We start from the raw sequence: 21431 nt of genomic DNA on the forward strand, positions 1-21431 counted from the left end.
CATTGGGACGCCAGCCGCTGGCCCCTGCCTTCCTCTCTAAACCGTGTGACGCTGTCCTACGCTACGCCCATCTGTGACGCCGACATACATGCCGCGATCGCTGACGGCCAGGACTGCACACCTGCATCATACTCAAAGCTGATCGGCTGCATCCCAAAGGTGCGTACTGATGCAGCACCTATTGATGCAACTTGTAATTGTGATGAGGCGCAACACGTACTGATGTCATTCCTAATGGCCACCAGATGCAGTCACTTCGAGTTTTATTTCTTACCTAGCATCAGATACAAAATTCGCCCGTATGAAACTAGTGCCTAATCTATTTGCCCGGTTCGTTCCACATACAGCCTAATCAATTTGTCAGGTTTCAGTTGATAGATCAGAAAGCATCCGGCTGGTTTTTACTACATTTGTGCCATATTTCCATTTGTTCTCATAACTTGTGTATGGCATTTGCAGCACACGGCCAAGGTTTAAGAAAGCACACAGAAGCAGATATTGGAGGAGCTACTACTGTAAGTTATTCCCTGATTCTTTTGATAAATTTTTATTTCTAACTTCAACAATTAATGTAAATTGAATTTAACCACACACTCTTTTGTTATTTGCAGCCATATGTATGAAACAGACATACTCCCTCCTTCCACTTTTATACTTATTACACCTATGTGTAATTGCACTTCTACTGATTTGCTAGAAGTACATACAAAATGGCAAGATAGGTGCTCGCGTCTTCGCCGACATATATGAAGTACAAGATTCTGCATAAAACAATTATACAATTTCCAATTTTCATGTTTTTTCCACATCCCTTTTATTGCATTGAAACTTAACTCACGTAGCGACACACGGGCAAATGATGAGACAAATAATATCAAATTAATTGGTAAGAGCCGAATTGCGCATGGACTCTTGCAACATGGTTGGCGCACTAATAGCTCAGCGGTGCGGCTAGCAGAAGTACCTAGTTCTAATGTTCTATTGATCCAGCATTTGTCGATTCATGATTGTAAATCTTCTATTTGTTAATTATTATTAACAAGAGATCGATATCGTTTCTTTCCATTAAATGTATCGAGGCGAGTGTGCATGTGAAATTCAGATTAGCATGTCGGCATATATCGGAAGCACGGTATTTCAAAAAAGAAAAAGAAAAAAAAAAGGCACGGTATCCCCACAGCACAGCTCCTGAAGAAAAGAACCCGCATTCCCTCCGTCTCGTCGTCTACTACCTCAAGCCGAAATGAAATGCCGACAGGGAACACACAGTAGAGAGCATGTGAGAAGGAGCAAACCAGAAACAAACAGAGAAAGCAAAAGCGAAAGGCCAAAGCCAAAGACGCCGAAAGGGAAAGGGAGGCATGCGGGAATAACCGCCCCCGACCCCCGTCAAGGAAAGAAAGAAAAGGCGGGAGCCACACCACCTGCGCTGCCGCCGCGCCGGCCAGCTTCTCCCCGGAATTAGCAGCAGCTTTTGTGTTCTCGCTTGTCTTCCAGCGGCACTCCCCACCAGAGTACTTCATGGCCTCATCCTCGCCATCCAACCCGGCGTCGCCGCAGCCGCCGCCGGAGCCCGCGCCTCCTCCGCCGCCGCCGCCGCCGGAGGGCGGGCCCCGGCCGAGCACCACCGTCGCCGACGGCGTCCGCCGCCTGCTCAGGTCCGGGGAGGCGCTCATCCGCGCCGTGTTCCGGGGCAACTCCGCCCACACGCGCCCTAATCTGCAGCAGCACCTCCACCACCAGCAGCCGCAGCACCAGCAGCATCACAGCCCTGTATGCTCATGCTCCCCCGCTGCGCTCTTTCTTGGGAATTTCATGATCCGTGAAACCGAGTCCGGGTGTTTAGTGATTTGCATTGATGTTCAAGCTCCACTGATGTTCGTGACTTCATGCTGCCGACTAAATGCTTCGAATGTCTGCCGTTGTGACACGCATGTTTTTTTTCGTGATCAGGAGCTGAACTTGACATCTGCACTGACAATTTGGCATGGTTCATATTTCTCCACCTATTCATAGTTAGTGTTACTGTTTCTGTGTGATTTCGCACTGCATAAGCAAAATGGCTCCTCCTCTGTTCATTATTGCAATTTAAAAATTTTGCCTTTGGTAAAGCCGCAACGGTTTGTGTTACAAAATTTCCATAGCAACAGGCGAGTTTGTACCATTTTAAGAAACTATTGCTTAAGATTGAAATGACAAACTGGCAACTGCATGTTACATGTCTGGCTCTACAGTCTACATAGTCATCAAGTTTTCACTCTCCATACTGACACAATCAAATTCTGAAGTTATATCTAGCTTTGAACATTGGTTTGTTTGCAATTTTCTCTTGATGGTTGAAGAGCGCATATAATTTTAGAGCTTACCCTATGTATATTTGGCTTTAAATCAGATGAACAATATATTGCAATACATCTGTTAAGAGAATTGGAACCATATATAAGTGATTGCTTTTAAAATAATGGAAAAATGATTTTTTTATTGAATATATCTAACACTCAAAAAACATCATCAGTTTGTTGGATTGATTATACCTTCCTCTGTGATCTGCACAATTAGTTCAGAATTGGCTCACAAATATTCATGACCGCAGGCTGATATCATGAAGCGCTTGCAGCGTGAAACATTTTCTGATGTCATGAAGTTCAAGGAGAAACACGATCAGATAGAACACATCCTTTCCTTATATAAAAGTGGCAAGGGGTTCGAGTTCCTGCATCTCCCTATTCAGGTGAAAATAGCACTTGATGCGGTTGGGGCACTATTTCTTGTCGATGGTAATGAATTCGAACAAGCAAAAGCAACCCTCGACAAGGCGGGGAAAAAGACGGGCCTCAGCTCTAGGTTCATCTTCGAGTCGAAGACCAGGGGCAAAGACACCATTGCTGCAGAGCTCTCAACCAGGCTCGGAGCAGGTGCTCATCTTGGGGAGGAAATCGGGAGGCCTGTAGAGCTGTCTAGACTGCAGTACAACGCCTGGATCAACAAATGGCTGTCAATGATCCTAGTCCCATTTGGAGCCCAATGCAACAACTTCTTGCATAGTTCAAGCATGATTCAGGTAACGAGTCCCTGACTTTCTGCTGGAAGCATTGGTTTCATTGGACAAACAGTGACCGTGTAACTTAACTGACAAAATCATGTTATCATTTTCAGAATCTGCAGACCCAAGCCTCTTTTGACGGTCCACCATCATTTTTAGAACATCACAACTGTGCTGCTGGTTTGAGAATCGAAGGATCCAAATATACCGCATCCTTTGCCGAGCTAATCTTCGGTTCAGGAGGACTAGACAGTGGGGGTGGAGGGACTAACTGCATGACAACATTCGGGCAAGTGTCCTACAAACCAGCCAACGATGTCAAGCTCAATCTGTCAGGGCTTTGGCAGGTTCGCTCGTTGTCGCCCCGGTTCAACAATCTCGGAATCCTTGCTATTCCACTAGGCAGCCTGAAAGCAGAAAACCCCACCAAAGCAGATACAGAAGAACAGGCGGAATTGAGTGTGAAGCTCCACCATCATGCTGGTGCAAATTTACACACCGTGGAATCAACGGTGGCGGTGCACGGTGTCTCTCCCGCACCGCACTTAGCGCAGTCGATCGCGCTAATGGTGGACTGCGAACTCTATGAAACTCTCAAGACAGAAGCCTGGTTTCAGATGGAGAGGTCCAACCATGGACCGGTGCGCTGGGGCTTCTCGTTGTCCGACATCCCGGAAAATGAACTTGGCTGGGGTGTGAGGGTGGGTGGCACGGCTGAAGGGAAAAAACATCACCTGCAGCACCTAGACCTGGAAGGGTACCTCAACTTCAACCTTGGCAAGGGCGCGAGACTGCAGCCAGGGCTTGTGTATGCCAAAATGGGTGAGAAGATGGCACCGGCGCTGCTTTTGCGGTCATCATGGTTCATGTGATCTTCATCTCGGAGCATTGTTGTTTCTGGGTGTGAGAGTTGTCTTCTGCTCCGTTTTATCACTTGTTAATTGCTGAAACATGTTTGCAGCTAATAACCATTTTGACTGATAGCCTTAAATTATATTGAAATTTAGAGATCGGATGCAGTTGGCTCGTGTAACTGCATTTCTTTTGCATGATTTTTGTCCAAGGATGATTCTACTTGTTCTACTACGTGGCAAAGAAATCATGATGCTTTCTACAGCTTTCACTAATTTTCTATATATTGCGTGATACTGTACTTGCTCTAGGATAGGACCCTAGAGCAGCGGCTGAATGGCCGCCAGCAACTCTACCCAGTCATGTTCGTTCAGAAACTCTACCCAGTCATTGTCACAGGCTCACATGATTCTATACAGTTTTTTCATGTAAACAGATCCCCTAAACTGTCAGCCGAGACCTACATAGTATGGAACATTCAACTGACGACAATGTGCAAGAAGCAGCCAGCAAACTACCACCAAATAAATAATTTAACTGAACAGGACTTGCAATTACTAGTAACACCTTCAAGTGCGGACAACGAGCAACAAGCATGCCAGTCTCCGCTGATAAGAAGCAGTCAAAAGAACCAACCGCCGATCCACAATTCACACCAAAACCTGCTTCTGGCAACCACCCAGAACATTGGCACCAAGGTAAGCAGCAGGAGGGGCGCAGTTCAATCCTCGAATGCCCAGGCGTTCTCCCTCCTGACCTCGGCCTCCTGCTCGGGCGTGTAGTCGTTCTCGATGTCGAAGGCGACGCGGATCTGCTCGGGCGTCTTGCCTCTCATCTTGTCGGCCACGGCCGTGCAGCCCAGGTCGACCAGGTCCTCGATGGCCAGGTAGTTGGCAGCCTGCAGCGCAAATCCGCACGCCAAGTAAATTGCACGAGATTCAGATAAATTGTAAATTGCACGAGATTCAGGTAAATTGTAAATTGTACGAGATTCAGATAAATTGTAAATTGCACGAGATTCAGATTAAAAAAAAAGCATCGATCGGTGCGGTTACTGACGAGGATGACGGCGAAGAGGGCGGAGTTGTCGGGGAGGTCGGCGATGAACTTGTAGTCCCAGGCCTCGAGGCCGTGCGGGTCGGGCCCGGGGTCGGTGACGGGCCTGATGGGGTGGGCGGCGGGCGCGAACTCGATGGGGAACGGCGGGAACGGGTCGCGGAGCCTGGCCGCGGAGGCCGCCGGGTCGTAGTGCGGCGCGTGGCGCTCGCAGTACGCCGCCATCAGGCGGAGGACGCCGGCGTGGACGCCCGCGACGGGGACGCGGCCCTCCGCGCAGTCGTCCATCATGTGGACGATCGTCGTCGACATCCGCGCCGCGGAGCGCGAGAGGCGCACCTCCGCGCCGCAGTCCGCCACCAGGACGAGGTCGTCGCCGTCGCCGGCCTCGGCGCCTCCCACAGCGGCGGCGGCGGCTGGGTGCTCTTCCGTGGGGCGCTTGCCCTCGCGCCTGTCGGCGGCGGTGGCTGGGGGAGCCATGGGGATTTGGGGGTTTCGTGTTCCGTCGCGGTGAACTAGTGGGACAAAGCCAGACGAACCGGTTGGGGTTTTATGGGCGGGGTGGTTCGAGCAGGTTTTTTTTTACCGACCGGTCCGACGAAACTGCCGCCCTCGGTTCCGGTAAACCGAATTGGTTTGATTGGTTAAAAAAAACGGTCAAGGGCGGGGTGGTTCGAGCAAGATTTTTTTTACCGACCGGTCCGACGAAACCTTGGTTCCAGTAAACCGAATTGGTTTGATCGGTTAAAAAAAACCGGTCAAGGGCGGGGTGGTTCGAGCAGGATTTTTTTTACCGACCGGTCCGACGAAACTGCCGCCCTCGGTTTCAGTAAACCGAATCGGTTTGATCGGTTAAAAAAATCGGTCAAATTCAAATTTCAAATAAAAAATGGTAGTTCAACTGGTTTCCACCGGTTAGCCAACTGGTTAGACCGGTTTACCAGTCCGGTTTGACTGGTTAGTCCGCAAAGTATACTAAACTAGCAAGGTGGCCCGGGCAAATAGCGCGGGAATCTAGCTTTTCTACTAACATTTAATATTTTTTTAATTTGAAAAATAAATTTACTTTTGTTGTTTGGAGACCAAGTAAATTCTAATTGGACCATCAAAATTACATCAAGGTAATTCAAGGCTAGGGTAATCTCACAGAATAATCAAAGTCATTAATTAAATCAGCATAAAATTTAGTGGTATTTATTTATTTTATTTTTTCAACTGAAGTGATAATTTCCCTAAACCCTCTTAATATTTAAAACTTATTTGTATATTTTTTGTACTCAATGATTCGATCGGCACATCTATTTTTGTCAACTATTTATAGTCTTTCTAATTCAAGATCTAATCAACCTAAATAAACCTAAATATTTTCCCATAGATCAATTGATTATTCCCTACGTTCCAAAATATCAGTCATTTTGGCTTTTTCTATGTGCATAGTTTTCGTTATGCATCTAAATATTATATCTAGATTCATAGAAAAATAATAATTTTGGACGGAGAGAGTAGTTCATATAGATGAAGTATTTATAAGCATTCTCATAAAAAAATGTTGTAGGATTCCAAATTTTTCTGATTACAAAACCACCATTTGTTTCAAGTAATGTCTAACGTAATGCCTACCTAAATAGTATAGTGCAGGCTCACAACTCTCGTGCGTGAAGCTTCTCCCATCCTTATTCTCTTTCATCCCTTTCTATTGTAGCTCACCGAGATCCCATCGCTTTCGGCCCCTTCCTCTCCTCCTCCGGTGTCTCGCCAGTGGTGAGAGGGAGGTGGGCCAGTCCCCTTCTCTTAGTGTATATTAGTATATTATCTATGGCCTGTTGTGTTTGGAAGGGCGCTTGGCAATCGCGCCACCACTCCCCTACTGTTGTGGCCATTGCCGCCGCTGCCGGTTTTCTCGTCGTCTTCTCCATTGTGGTGGCTGGAGAGCGAATCCGAATAATGGTTCTTCCCTCCCTCTTCTTTTTCTTCCTTTTGCTCCGCCCAACCAAATCTCCTGTCCGTTCCTCTATTTTCTCAGTCCCATGGTTCGGCTCCACCAATTCCTCCTCCTTCCTCTTTTCTCCCTCCTTTCTCTTGCTTCAAGATTTCTACCTGAATCTGCTTGTTTTAGTTTTTATTTTAGTTGGTCACCGTAGATCTTCTTGGTCATGCTGCGGATTTGCTTATGTTCTTGGTCGGAATGATTTTATTCCGTCTTTGCTTGCAAATTGTTGTTGTGATTCCGGTTTGCTTCAACTCTTCTCCGTGGTCTTTTTTTATTAATGTAGCTAGCCTTTTTCTCTCCTGGTCCCCGTGGATCTCTACCTTATGTTGTGTTGCAAGCCTTCTCTAGGATTTGAGGACTCTGCTTACTCATTGGCGCTGTTTTCACCTCCATCCTTGGGTCGGAGCTCGGAGGCATTGGTCTTCATCAACGGGATTTTCTTCCTCTTCAAACCTCCTGGCAGGCTTTCCCGCACTGGCTCCAAGCATCATTATGGGCCTCTTTGGATGCCACTGCGCCTCTGGTAGCCTTCACTGGCGAGCTTCAAGCCAGTGTTGACAGTGTTTTGTAGCTTGCGTGTGGATTCACCCGAGTTAGCGCTTTTGTGATACGTGGAGGTGTTCGTGTCTGTCTGGCCACTTCACCTGGTTTGTAATTGGCTCCTCTTTGGGGTGCCTCTATGTAAGACTGCATCTTCTATAATATAAGTTATGAGTTTGTTTGTTGTTTTAAAAGTAGCATAATACATTCAATCCTCATCTTCAACAATTTCTTTTCACTATCTAATGAGGTTGCGACGGGACACATCTAGTGTCTACTTGTCACCTAATTATACTTTGCAACAATTAATTGTTTTCTAATCTTTAATTTTTCAATGCAATTTTAAACACAAATCAATAGCCCATTTCAAATTTATCTATTTGCTAATCGTACATGGCGTGGACTCCTTGGCCATATCCTACTTTTCTTAATCTTTTAATTCCGAAATAAGTTATTTATTAATTGTATTTGATATTGACTCTTGAGTTTCCCTATTTCTATAATTCCAAATTTATCTATTTACTAATTATACTCGGTATGGACTTTTTGGTCATATCCTATTTTTCTTCATTTTTAATTCTAAAATTTGTTATTATTTACTATTTCTAAAGCAAGCAATGTTTTCTTTATCCGTCAATTGGAATTGTATCGGAACCCGGACAAATCAATTGGAACCCAAATCAGAACACAGACAATCAATGTCTGGTTCAATCACGACGTGGCCTGTATATGAACAAAGCTGATGGTATTACATAGGCCTATTATATTACCTGTAGCAACGCATGAGCACTATGCTAGTTATTAACTGTATTTGATATAGACTCTTTAGTTAGTCTAGACCGTTATATAATCATATTCAATATGTATTGTTTTATCATGGGCTAATTTTTCTTTTTCATTTTTAATTTAGTTATTCTAATTGTATTCATTGTGTACTCTTTGATCAAGTCCTAATTTTTTTTGGAATACCAAATTTAGCTAGTTACTAATTGTATTAAGCAAGGGCTCTTAATTATTAATTGTATTTGATACGGATTCTATGAGTTAGTTTAGACTATTAGATCTTCATAAAATCTAACATTTCTCTTTTTAGAGATTAATTAAGAATATTTATACCCTCTTGGCGAACATAGTGACTTCTTTTAACACTGAGGCTTCGCGTTGACCATAGTTACATTGGGACTTTGTCATCTTTAATCTACAAACCTGTTAGCTACTTCCAATAATATCATGTCACGTCGTTCCTCTTGTGCTTGCAAACGGGAAAGCATTGAAGGTGGCCAGTGATATAATAAGGATAAAAAAAGGAAGATACATGATGCTACTCTTTTTATGAACTTAGCTAGTTTGTCAGGTTTGTTGGGTGAACTTGTCCACTTGGTTCAAGTTTTTGACTCAGCATGGATGCTTTTTTAGATAATGGAAAAGAATATCAGGCTTCATCCTCTTCATGGAGTGGGGATCAGACCAACCTTATCGCACGCAGTAGCAACCGCACCACGTTCTCACAATAAGTTTAAAGCTGTAACACCCCAGTGTTAATCAAGGTGTTAATCATGGGTTAACCCGCTAATTATGGACTTAAGCTCATCGTTAGCATTAATCGAGTTCTCACGGTAAATATCGTTTAGCCAAGTTCGACCCAGTTTTTCTCAATGATCCGAGCTTCAATTCAACTTTCACCCAAAAGCAAAGTTGTAGATTTTCTCGTCCTCTACAACTTTTATTTTGGCCAAATTTCAAGTTCTTATATCAAATTTCGAGTTTTGGACGGTCAAAATCGGCTCAAAAACTTTGATTTGGTCACTTTGCCTCCCCTGCTTGTCAGAGCACCGCCGGCCTCGACGTCGTCGTCGCCACGCGTCGTGCCGACGACCACCATCGCCGCTTAAGCGCACACGTTGCCGAGTGGGACGCCAAGTTCTCTTTCGCCTCCCCGTTCCCCTTTCCTCGCCCGTGCACGGAGTGCACAGCGGAGCCAAGCAACCCTAGCTGCCGATCGCCGCGCCGACGTCCGCGCCGGCCACCTCTCGCTGCCTCACCTCGATTCGGTGCACCCCGACCTCCCTCGCCTCGCTTCCCACGTGTTCCGCCCCTCCCTGAGCTTGGCCGTGCAGTACACCACCCGAATCGGCACCCCCGCCATCGTCGGCCGGCATTGCCGCTCACGGAGCTCCGCCGCGCTCGTCGAGCTTCCCTCTCCGGCCGTCCTCCGTCCAAATTGAGTCGTCGGTGAGCTTCCTTGCGACCCACTCAAGCTCTCCGAGCTTTTCCCCCTTCGGTTCCGGCCATGCCGCCGCCGGTTTGACGCCGCGCCGCCGCGGGCGCTCCGTGCGCTGCCGCCGCACGCCGCGTGCCGCCTTTGCGCGAGCTTGCTCGCCACCGCCGCGCGCCCTAGCTCCGCCTGGGTCCCCTGGCCGCGACGCGCACCGCCTCCGCCGCCGGCCGGCCATGGCCGGGCCGGAATGCTGCGCCGCCGCAAGCCCCGCCATGCGCCACCCCGCGGCCGCCCCCCCTGCTCCGCCCTGCGCTAGCCCCGCCGGGTGCCCTGGCTGCGGCCGGGCCAGCCCCCACCGCCGGCGAGCCGTGGGCGGGCGGCAGCGCCGCCACCGCCGCGGCCACGGCCCTGGTGCGCGGCCGGGGCAAAAACAGAGGAGCGCCCCCCCTCTCTATCCCTGTCAAGTGGGGCCCACGAGTCAGGAGAGTAGGTGTGGTTTTATTTATTTTTGTTGATTTCTGCAGAAATCTTCCAAAAATCGTAGAAAAATGCATAAAAATGCTAAAAATACAAACCAAATTTTGTTAGTTTTCTTAGATCAATATCTTCAGAAGAAAAATACTTGTGCAGGCGAAATGTCACTTTTGCCCTGCTAAAAATCCGGTGTGTGTTTAAGCTAGATCATTTTGTATCAGTTGTTCTGTTTGTCTAAAAATTCTGAAACTTTTATTGTAGCTTACTCTTTGTATGTGTAGTCCACTGAAAAAGTTTCAGGTGCATAGCCTGTGTGCTTGTGTGGGGATCTATTAGTGCTTGATTCTTTTCATTTCGATAAATTCTTGTTGCTAGTTAATGATTCCATGCATGTGTAATCTCAATCAAGCAAGCTCCTGTTTTGATCTATGCTGCTCTAGAGTTATGTTAATCCTTCGAAGCGAGTTCGTAACTTTTGCTTGATAGGAAACACTTCAGGCTAAAAAGGCCTTAGAACCAAAAGCTGCACATCCGTTCTAAACCTTTGCTATCGTAACCCTAGTTGTAAGGTTGCTCTGTAGACGCTTTTGGAGTTTGGTCCATGTCCTTCATTGTGAGTAGTGCTTTGCATCATTTCTTGAGTCTCATGCATGGCATATTTTCCTCGTGTAGCTGCTGACACCGAAGTCGCCTACGAGCTCGTTGCCGGGCGGCCCAGGAGCCTTTCGCAGGAGAACCGCAGCCAGGAGAAGTCGTTAATCAAGCTCCCGGAGAAACCACTAACCCCGCTGACCTGCAAGGCAAACCCCGGAGCATATCCCTTATTTTAATTACTCCATGTTATATTAAAGTATTGTGCATTTACGTTCAAGGAATTGATTGGAACCATAGATGCATAATCTTGTGTACCCAGTGTCCTTACTAGTGCAGTCATCGCTAGCACCGCTATGCTTAATTAAACTCGGTAGAAGACGGGTGATTTCCTGTCACCCGCGAGATTTAGGGTGGTTACTTCAGGCAGTGTTTTGAGAAATAATGCAATGAGAAGGAAATTGGAGATCGGGCGGAGGGAAAGTTGGATATGGTTGTGGAATAAAGGAAAGTTGAGTCTCCGCCTGTGTCGATTGAGGACCGTTCCGTTGTTGGCCCTTTGACTGAGGATTGAACAGTACTAACCACATGCCGGAAGTAGGAGGTAGTCGAAACCGGTAAGCTAATTACCTTAATTGCGTCGGAATCTGGGTCTCGACCTGCGGTGCTGGGTAGGGTTGACGGATGGTGAAGTAGCCCACGGGTTCACTGGGTGTTCGCACGTGCGGGGCTCATCATCCGGGTGCTTGCGGGCTTGATTCAGACTTCGGGGTAATTATGGGAACAGTTGACGTGTGTGGCCCGACGGGGTTTTCACGTGTCGTGTGAGTTAGGTCCACCTTGCAAGGTTAAATTGGATCGATTCGCCGTGACTCGCGGATATGAGAGCCTTGGTCAATGCGTCGCATCGTAGTAAGAATTGAAAGGACAGAAAGAGAAAAGATGGTTTTATGTGGTGTTCTTGAAAAGATAATATGATTAACCATGTGTGCTCTAGAGAATTAGGCAAACCTAGTTTCTAGCTATCAACACAATTGGAGCTAAAATATTGAAAGTAAGGATCCATTTTTAGTAGCTTTTCAGCAAAATAACCCAGAGCCAAAGAGCTGTGCATGTCTAGATAATGGGCTAAGTATACCCATAGACGGGTAAGCCTTGCTGAGTATTAGAATACTCAGGGTTTGGTTGTAACCCTTCTGAGCAGGTTGTATTCCGGAAGACTTCGAGGAAATCAGTGCGTCCTGGAGTGGTCAGCCTCTTCCTCCAGGTTGGGAGGTCGAGTGAGTTCCGCCTTCTCCGTGAAGTGCAGGCAGGTGAGCCTCACATCAGTGGGCAAGATGTGAAGTTCGTCTTTTGGTCATCGACGTTATTTATCGTACTGTATTTTGAAGCTTGTTTCAAACCTGTTTGTATTTTCCGCTGCGTTTAAACTCTGTATTCGAAATGTAACTCTGGCTTGTAAAATTTTATTGTAAGTTAATTTGAAGACTTTTGTTTAACTCTGGTTGTAAGTTAAGTTTGAAAACCTTGGTTGCTTGTAATCACCTGTGCTCGTCTTTTGGCGAGAGTTCCTGTGCAATCGATCCTGGTTAAAGCAGGCAGTCTGGGTGTACTGGTGAAGTGCAGTAGCGGAGGTTTAAGTTAAAAGGTTAATTAGTGCACTTGATCGGTATTATTTGGACTGTTCTGTGACAAAAGCATACAACATTATGATTGAAAGCCAATCCGTAAACTAAAAGGACATCCATGGGATGCGAAGAAACGAAGAGCCAACATCTCCAGCAAACGACATGTCTGAATCAAACTCTCCTTTTGTTCCTCCCTGTGCTGCAACTGCGCCCAATGGCGTAGCCAATGCGTTCCCTCAATAAAACCTGCAAATAAGTATTTGGTTGACATTTGTTAAAAGCAACATTATTCCTAGAGAGCCAAATCACCCAACACATAGCATTGATGCTTGTATTTTTCTAAATTTATGTTAGGTATTAGTGATGATATTCTTTCGAGTAGGTGATGTGACTCTTGACAGCAAATCTCCTATAGTAACTTCTCTTAATCTCAAGATCTATCGGCTCAGTCTCTCCAAGGTGCACGTAGGGTAATGTCAAGCACGCATTCATACAAGTAATTATGGGTGAGTATATCTCTTCATCTATGTTTGTACTTTTTTTTATAAAATTTTTTTATAGCTGGATGATAAGTTCAAATAAATTAGCTTGTAAAAGAGAAGCATACGTGGTTGAAGACTTGAAGTCCATATCCTTCTCTACACAAATGCTATTAACATGTCTTCGATATGGTTTACACTAAGAAAAGGTAGATTACACACGTCGCTTGTAGAAGAATAAAGTTATATAAATTAGTACATACCATAAATAAGCTTCGCATACTACTATGATATGAGATACTGATTTATTTCTTTTTAAATTTCCAATTATCTACATTTTAGTCATATTTGATATGGACTCTTCGAGGAGTAAGTCTAGATCGTATTTGGTATGGACTCTATGAGGTAGTTGAGACCGTTAGATCTTCATAAAATCCAACGAAGCAAATTTTTCTTTTTTTTAGATTAACGTGGGAATTTCTAGACCATCTCGGCGAACGTGGTGGCTTCTTTTAACACTATAGTATTAAGATAATAGATGAATGTTTGTATAACATGTTTTAACCTAAATGAACCCTCCAACTCTCTTTTGTACTACTTTTACATTAATACATTATATAACATGTTTTACATTGTATTTGTATACTTTTATATGCACGCTTTTTTGTTTAACTTTAAATGCTCGCAAAGTATACTAAATGAACGAATATTTGAAAAAAATTGACACCATTAGATTCGTCGCAACTTGAAGTATTTTTAGAAAATTTTTGGAAATTTTTAATTTTTCTAAATTTGAATTTGAATTTTAAATTTGGTCCGGTTTGAAACCGACCCAAACCGGAACCGGTCCGGAAAACCGCAGTTTCCGGACCGGTTCCGGCCGGTTTTTTTAACCCTGGGTTAGAGCGCCTTCTGTTCGGTTCGGTCCCGACTCGACCCCGGTCCGGGCGGGTTTCGGGTGTGGCGGGCCTGGCCGGCGGTTCGATCCGGTTTCCGTTCCAGTACAGAGCGTGTGGACGTGGGGTGTGTGTATCATACTGTAACTGTGACAATAATCTTTTTTTTTTGAGAGCAACTGTAACAATAATCTTTAGGAGGCTGGAGGCAACGAAGATTTGAGTTCTTTCATCAAAGCTTTGGCGACCAGTTGTTCTATCTTATTTTTTTTTCTTCTATATAAGATTGATAGATTATTAATTCTTTTTTCAGACGTGTGTTAGCACAGATAAAACAGAGGACATCACTTCGCAGTTCGCAAGAGCTTGCAATTGCAAGTAGAGATTAAAGCCTCGGATCTTGCACATTTCAGTTCCCCTGTTTCCAGATCATAGAAGAGAGGGAACATACAATAAGGAGGAGACATGCTTTTAGATATGATGCGTACTATGCATGATTTATGGGTGGGCAAAATACCTGAAATCTGAAACCCGTACTCGAAAAACCCGAGCCTGAAAAATCCGAACACTAATTCGGGTTCCAACCCACGATACGCGAAATTATTATGGGTAATTCGGGTATCGGACCACGGTACCCGAACTACCCGAAATAGCCTAGCCCAAGTATGTTGGAGGCTCCTATATATCTTGTGGAAGGTAGATAAACTATCTATCTTTAAAGCTCATTTGGCCCAATTAACTGCTGCAAATATGTTCAACTTTTTTCTTAATATGTTCAACATTTTTATTAAACATGTTCAACATTTGAGGTTGAAAATGTTGAAACTATATAGATGAAATGTTGAAATCGTAAATGTTAAATGTTGAAATGATAAATCCAAAATGTTGAACCACTTATCCGGTGAACTGGCGGCGAAGCGGATGGCACGCAGCGGCAGCGCTAGGCACGACGGTGGCGGAGACCAGGGGACGGCGGCGTGTGGAGGTCAGGGCGGTGGCGCGCGGAGGTCAAGGCGGCGGAGGCCACGACGCGGCAGAGGCCAGGGATGGCGGCGCAAGGCCGCCATGGCGCGGAGGAGGTTGGGGACGTCGGTCGGGCGCGGCGGCAGCCGAGGGCGGCGGCCATGGCGCGGTGGCGCGCGACGCGGTAAGGGGGGTGGCGGCGATGGCTCACGGGAGGAAGGAGCACGGGGGGCTAGGTTTGACTGTGTAGATCCAATGATTGTAGATGTTTGTACGAATCTCAAACACTGGAATGTGGGGAAGAAAAAACTTCCGGAAGATATATAGGATTCGCGAAGTATGTTTCATTGCAGTCCAGCCCACCAAACCCCTTAACCCTAACGCTAAGCAGACCACCAGTCCAACACGACAACACCCCCATGCCACGCACCTGAGTAACCCCCTCCTCCCCACAGCCGCCACCAACCCACCAGGCCACCATGCCCCCCTAGATCTGCAGCACCAGCCACCGTCCAGGGCTCCAGGGCGCCGCCCCCGAGCAGCGGGTGCCCGTGCCGCCGTGCAACAGGGTGTGACGGCTCCCGAACCCCGGCAGGTGCAGCGAGGTGAGGGCGGCCGCGAGCCCCACCGTTGAGCCTCCTCGACGCGGCGATGCCCCTCGCCCTGGACCGGCCGAAGCAATCGGCGGCGCCGCTCCCCACCCCCGCCCCGCCGGTCTCCGCGCCGCCGCGCCTCCTTGCCCCCCTGCTCGTCGCACTACCGGCGCCCACGCCTCCTGCCGCGGGGCGCCTTCACCAAGCCGCCGCCGCTCTTGTTGCAGACTGCGGCGCTCCCGCTTGAAATTGGGTAGTTCGGGGTTACCCGAACCCGAACCCGAATTTTTGGTACCCGAAATGTCGGGTTTTTATTATTTCGGATATCAATTCTCAAAACCCGAAATTTCAAAAACCTGAAATATCCGACCCAAAAATTTTGGGTTACCCGAATGCCCAGCCATTTGCAGCCTAAAGTAAAACCATGGATTCCTCTCGTAAACAGCAATTAACAATCTGAATGTGCACACACATCAGTATCTCATGCACTGCTTTTGGTTCCTGACTTGCTGTACTTTTTTTTCTTTATGGAAACAGGAGGGGGTTTGAGCACCCCTACTGCAATAATAATATATTAAAGCAAAGAAATAAAGACCAGGCTGTACTGGGTGGCATCTTAGTGATGCCTGACTGACTGTAAGTACTGAATACTGATGATGCCACACCACGATATTTGCAGATGTGTTTTATTGCTTTGCTCGCTTTCCATTTTGTCACTGATTCACTGTACAGAACACACATCTGTTCTTGATCCCGCGCCTCAGTCGTTCTTGGCTTCGCCGCCGCCGCCGCCGCCGGGTTGGTTCTTGGCGAAGGCGACGAGCCAGAAGAGAACGACAGTGAGCACGACGTTCAGGACCACCAGCCGGTGCCCGCTGAGGGCCCCGGCGAGCCGCAGCACCGGGTGCTGCTCCTCCCGCCGCGCCGCCGCCGATCTCGGCTTCTCCTTGCAGCGGGTCCTCGGGCATCTCCGCCGCCGGGTTCTGCTCGCCGCTCCCACCAGCGCCGTCACCACTACCGTTGCGCGGCACCTGGACGTAGAGCATGCCCTTGTCGACCTTGACCTTGATCCCCGCCGCGTCGCAGGCTGCGGGGAGGTCGAACCGCTTGGTGAAGCGGCACCACTGCCGCCCGCCGCCGTCGACGGCGCGCTCGCCGCTGACCTTGAGGCTCCCCGACGGCTCCACCTGTGTGGGAATAAACCCATCGCCGTTGACACGATCATGGCGACGGAGTGTGCGTGTGTTCAAGCCTGGTGGCGTGTGTGCGCGCCAGGGCGTTGTGTGTGTGCGCCAAGCGTGTGGTCTGTGCGCGCGGGCGTTGTGCGTGTGTCCAGTGCGTGTGTGCGCGCTGTGTGTGCGTGCGTCGTGCACGGATGGCTGTGCACGAGCCAGTCCGTGGCGCGCGTGTGATTGCAGGTGAGCGTGTGTGTGCGCGTGAACCGTGGCGGAGCTGATCGTCTGGCGATCGGGCGGCGGCGTGATCGGGAGCCGATCACGTGGATCGTTGAAGACCGGGTCGTGCGGGCGATCAGGACAGAGGAAGATGGCGACCGTTGGAGCGGGCGCATTGGGCGGGAGCAGTTCCAGCACGCGGCGTGTGCGCGTCAGAGCGCATCATCCGCGTGGTGGCGAGGCTGGCGGTCCATGCCGGCGTTCTAGGCTAGGTGGTGGATCGTGGGTGCGTCCTTTGGCTATATATGCCCGTTGTACTCCGGTGATGAAGCTTGCGAGTCGAATTGGAGAGCGGTGTGCGGCACCGTGCGTTAGAGCGCAAATTCTTCTCGTGTCTACTATTCATCTTCTTCCTCCCGCCGAGTCAAATTCGTCCCGTGCGTGAGTGAATTCGCCCAGCGATCGGTTCGGTGAGATTGAGTGTGAACTGGTGCGTCGATTGCGCATCAAGTTCCTGGCCGGGGATAGCCGGAAGGGTGAGTTCACCGTCGACCCCCGGCGGAGCTCTGTTCGTCTCTGTTCGCCGTCATCGCGGAGCAAGGCTGAGCTCCAACATGTGGCATCAGAGCCGGTTAGTTCCGGGGGGCAATGTCGTCCTCACCACGGCACTCGGCGACTCCACCTCGTCAGCGATCGCGTGGTCGTTCTCCACCGAGGAAGCTGCGGACGCGCGAGGTCATCGTCGAGCGGGTGGCGACGTCCGGCTCCGTGAGCTATCCGGTGCTAACGCCGGCAGGCTACACGGCGTGGGCGATTAAGATGGAGGCCATCCTCGACGCGCAGGGCCTCTGGGAGGTCGTGTCTACGTCGAGCGGCGCCGAGGTGGACGCACGGAAGAGCAAGACGGCGCGGGCACATCTCCTGCAAGCGTTACCGGAGGATATCTTGATGCAGGTGTCGACCAAGGCCACGGCGCAGGAGGTGTGGGAGGCGCTGAAGACGCGATTCGTCGGCGCAGATCGTGTGCGGACGGCGCGCCTCGCCACGTTGAGAGAGGAATTTGACTCCCTGATCATGGCGGACGGCGACGCGCTGGACGTCTACGCCGGCAAGATCAGTGGAATGAAGGCGAGCTTCGCGAGTCTCGGATCGACGCTCGATGACGCAGCGCTAGTCAAGAAGCTGCTCGACACCGTGCCTGACCGGTTGTATCCGGCGGTGGCCGGCATCGAGCAGTTTTGCGACGTGGCGTCCATGCCGTTCGAGGAGGCGCTCGGGCGGCTCAAGGCGTTCGACGAGCGATCAAGGCGGCGGGCTCAGCTGACGGGCGCACAGGCAACGTCCGGTGATCAAGGCGGCGAACGGCTTCTCCTCACGGAGGAGGAATGGCGGGCGCGGCGCAAGGTGAAGTCCAGCATTGGCAAATGCTTCAATTGCGGCGTCCGTGGCCACTTCGCGCGCGACTGCCGCAAGCCGAAGAAGGAGGTCGTCATGGCGGCCACGGCGGATGTCGGCGACGAGTCGACCGAAGCAGCTCTTTTCTGAAGAGTCCGGCGTCGGTGGCGCTGGGATCCGGCGTAGGGCGCTGGGTTTAGGGGGTGAGTGTGGGAATAAACCCATCGCCGTTGACACGATCATGGCGACGGAGTGTGCGTGTGTTCAAGCCTGGTGGCGTGTGTGCGCGCCAGGGCGTTGTGTGTGTGCGCCAAGCGCGTGGTCTGTGCGCGCGGGCGTTGTGCGTGTGTCCAGTGTGTGTGTGCGCGCTGTGTGTGCGTGCGTCGTGCACGGATGGCTGTGCACGAGCCAGTCCGTGGCGCGCGTGTGATTGCAGGTGAGCGTGTGTGTGCGCGTGAACCGTGGCGGAGCTGATCGTCTGGCGATCGGGCGGCGGCGTGATCGGGAGCCGATCATGTGGATCGTTGAAGACCGGGTCGTGCGGGCGATCAGGACAGAGGAAGATGGCGGCCGTTGGAGCGGGCGCATTGGGCGGGAGCAGTTCCAGCACTCGGCGTGTGCGCGTCAGAGCGCGTCATCCGCGTGGTGGCGAGGCTGGCGGTCCATGCCGGCGTTCTAGGCTAGGTGGTGGATCGTGGGTGCGTCCTTTGGGCTATATATGCCCGTTGTACTCCGGTGATGAAGCTTGCGAGTCGAATTGGAGAGCGGTGTGCGGCACCGTGCGTTAGAGCGCGAATTCTTCTCGTGTCTACTGTTCATCTTCTTCCTCCCGCCGAGTCAAATTCGTCCCGTGCGTGAGTGAATTCGCCCAGCGATCGGTTCGGTGAGATTGAGTGTGAACTAGTGCGTCGATTGCGCATCAAGTTCCTGGCCGGGGATAGCCGGAAGGGTGAGTTCACCGTCGACCCCCCGGCGGAGCTCTGTTCGCCATCGTCGCGGAGCAAGGCTGAGCTCCAACAACCTGCACCTTCAGGTGTTCCTTGCCGAACCCTGCATCGATCGAATCGATGACCACGACCGACATGGATGCCGCCATCCATGTAAAAAAGCACTAGACAATCGACGACAGCGATTAGCAGCTCGCAGCGTACCTGTGACGTCGACGACGAGCGTGTCGAACTCGGGCCCGCGCAACCACTCGCTGTGCGGGTCGATCTCGGCGAACACGCGAGGCCGGCGCGCCGCTTCCATTATTATCTCCTCCGCTTCTCGCTCGATCTCGCTCACTCGCTGTGCTGGCCCGTCGCCGGAATGAGAGACGAGCCGCGGCAAGGTTATATAGAGGCAGGGGGTTCGCATTGGGGTAGTAAAAAAATTGCGGCGTGAGATGTAAGGCACGCCTGCCTAGATCACCGGGGAAGAATAGATGAAGGAAAGCAAAGGATACCTGGCCCGGGCAGCATGCTCGTCGAAGGGGTCTCACATGCATTGCTTCTGTCTACTGAACTAGGATTTTGCTTCACCCGGACGCTGATGCGTTGATGCAAATTGATGTCTTTCGTGAAATAAATTTCAGTTTTTTATCACCTGGAATGAAAGTTTGGGGTGCAAGAGATTCTAGGAAGACGATGCTAGAAGTCAAAAGAGGGCCTGTTATATTGCCCCAACCATGAACAAGAATACTGAAATCCAATGAAGCCCGAAAATTTTCTCATTTGTATTCATTCAGAAAATACTACATAATTGCTAGTTTTTCTCCACAAATATAAATATTCATGACATTGACAAAGTTTTCACCATGCTACTTTGACTAATAATATCGATAAAAGTGTACTATTTCAAATATAAAAGGTCCCATATAATATTCTACATCCTTGGTGCAGCTACAACTAACTAATTACTGGATAAATTTTCAGTAATAACTACGGCACATGATTACTGACAGAACGTGATTTAGTAATATGGGTATTCGTCAACAAATTCTAGCTAGTTTGGTCGGTAAGTTTACTGCTGGGTCTATAATAACAGCTAGTGCTCATTGACCGATTGGTGACATGCTTTCTCACATAAATTTCGTGCAGTAGAATAATGTACCTCTAGTGTTTTTTTTTTTTTTGCTGATTTCTAATGTTAGTACCCTACCACTCTCTACATGTGCAATCGTTGGTAAAACGAACACCATGATTTTTATGTGTGATATTGTTGTATACTCTCTAATCCATTTCAAATTGTAAATTGGTTTGGCTTTATTCTAAGATACAATTCTCTAATTTTGACTAAGTTTATAGACCATTAAATAAATATATCTTTCTAGTATATTTGTTTGATTTGTAGGTCTTAACATATTGATTATAAACTTTTATTTGAATGCCACAATGGAGTGTGCATGTGTTGTGCAAATAAATTTTGTAACAACTGTTACATTACCGTTCATTCGTGGATTGATAGCTATACAACATAAAGTCATTGTTGCACAACATTTTTGTCATCGACTCTTTCGAATTGCAACATGTCAAATTAGAACCGTCACTGATTAGTAGTACGTTTGGTACTATAGGTGACGTCAACGATGGTTCTAATTTAGACAACTGACCAAAATTAAGAGAGACCATTCAAAAAAACCATTATTCGTAAATTTTCAAAACAAGAGGGGGCATATCACAAGTGTCACATAAATAAATAAAGGAAGGAGCATGTGAGCCTCCCGGGACTAAGGCTGGACGAAAAACTCGTGGCTCGGTAGCTCGCTCGACTCGGCTCAGTAGTGGCTCGGCTCAGCTCGGCTCGTAGGAAAAAATAAACAAGCCAAGCCAAAGTTTTGGCTCGGTCTTTTATCGAGCTGGCTCGAGCCGGCTCGCGAGCCGCTCGCGAGCCGAAACGAGCCCAGACTCAAATCTAAAGCCGGCCCATAGCCCAGCTTCGATTCACTCGATGAAAATGAAACCCTAAACTACTCTGGCTCTCCCACTCCCTTCCCCAGTTCCCCTGCGCGGCGGCTGCTCCTGCTCCAAATCCAATCGCGGATTCGCGATCCCGTCGCCTCCCCCGACCTCGCCCCGGCCCCCGTTGCCTCGCCCATCCGGATCCGGCCGTCCCTGGCCGCCGGCCCGCCCCTCCGAGGCTCCGACGCGACGAGTCGACGACCTGCCTCCAGGCTGCAGCGATTGGATCAGCGCCTACGCGCCTCGTGGAGTCGTGGGTCGCGGCCTCGCGGGCCTCGCGGCCAGCGCCTGCGCGCCTCGCGGCCAGCGCCTGCGCGCCTCGCGACTGGGGCTGCGCGGCCTGCGCCCTCGCGCCTCGCGCCTCGCGGCAGGTCGCG

General features: G+C 49.2%; 3 protein-coding genes and 1 pseudogene across 3 annotated transcripts; 2 read left to right on the top strand and 2 right to left on the bottom strand.

The window, feature by feature from the left end:
* The first annotated feature begins 1332 nt into the window (after positions 1 to 1332).
* LOC120650962 lies at positions 1333 to 4092 on the top strand. The gene is made up of 3 exons (XM_039928278.1): positions 1333 to 1773; positions 2594 to 3061; positions 3157 to 4092. The coding sequence occupies exons 1-3, from the start codon at positions 1522 to 1524 to the stop codon at positions 3913 to 3915; spliced, it is 1479 nt and encodes a 492-aa protein (XP_039784212.1). The 5' UTR covers positions 1333 to 1521; the 3' UTR covers positions 3916 to 4092.
* A 172-nt stretch (positions 4093 to 4264) lies between these two features.
* Positions 4265 to 5470, bottom strand: LOC120650963 (SKP1-like protein 13). Its single transcript, XM_039928279.1, has 2 exons — positions 4955 to 5470; positions 4265 to 4793 (listed from the first exon to the last, which is right to left on the bottom strand). The coding sequence occupies exons 1-2, from the start codon at positions 5429 to 5431 to the stop codon at positions 4617 to 4619; spliced, it is 654 nt and encodes a 217-aa protein (XP_039784213.1). The 5' UTR covers positions 5432 to 5470; the 3' UTR covers positions 4265 to 4616.
* A 10337-nt stretch (positions 5471 to 15807) lies between these two features.
* Positions 15808 to 19568, bottom strand: LOC120648628 (annotated as a pseudogene).
* LOC120650964 lies at positions 17777 to 18428 on the top strand. The gene has a single exon (XM_039928280.1). The coding sequence runs from the start codon at positions 17792 to 17794 to the stop codon at positions 18260 to 18262; it is 471 nt and encodes a 156-aa protein (XP_039784214.1). The 5' UTR covers positions 17777 to 17791; the 3' UTR covers positions 18263 to 18428.
* Positions 19569 to 21431: the final 1863 nt, after the last annotated feature.

The sequence above is a fragment of the Panicum virgatum genome, chromosome 9K (genome assembly GCF_016808335.1).
Source record: "Panicum virgatum strain AP13 chromosome 9K, P.virgatum_v5, whole genome shotgun sequence".
Lineage (NCBI taxonomy): Eukaryota > Viridiplantae > Streptophyta > Magnoliopsida > Poales > Poaceae > Panicum > Panicum virgatum.

Excerpts from the sequence above, each read along its gene's own strand:
- LOC120650962 (XM_039928278.1), top strand. The coding sequence starts at position 1,522 with ATGGCCTCATCCTCGCCATCCAACCCGGCGTCGCCGCAGCCGCCGCCG. Across the intron at positions 1,774-2,593 it reads ACCAGCAGCATCACAGCCCT|GCTGATATCATGAAGCGCTT; the intron begins GTATGCTCATGC and ends TCATGACCGCAG. Across the intron at positions 3,062-3,156 it reads ATAGTTCAAGCATGATTCAG|AATCTGCAGACCCAAGCCTC; the intron begins GTAACGAGTCCC and ends TATCATTTTCAG.
- LOC120650963 (XM_039928279.1), bottom strand. The coding sequence starts at position 5,431 with ATGGCTCCCCCAGCCACCGCCGCCGACAGGCGCGAGGGCAAGCGCCCC. Across the intron at positions 4,794-4,954 it reads CCCTCTTCGCCGTCATCCTC|GCTGCCAACTACCTGGCCAT; the intron begins GTCAGTAACCGC and ends TTTGCGCTGCAG.
- LOC120650964 (XM_039928280.1), top strand. The coding sequence starts at position 17,792 with ATGGCGGACGGCGACGCGCTGGACGTCTACGCCGGCAAGATCAGTGGA.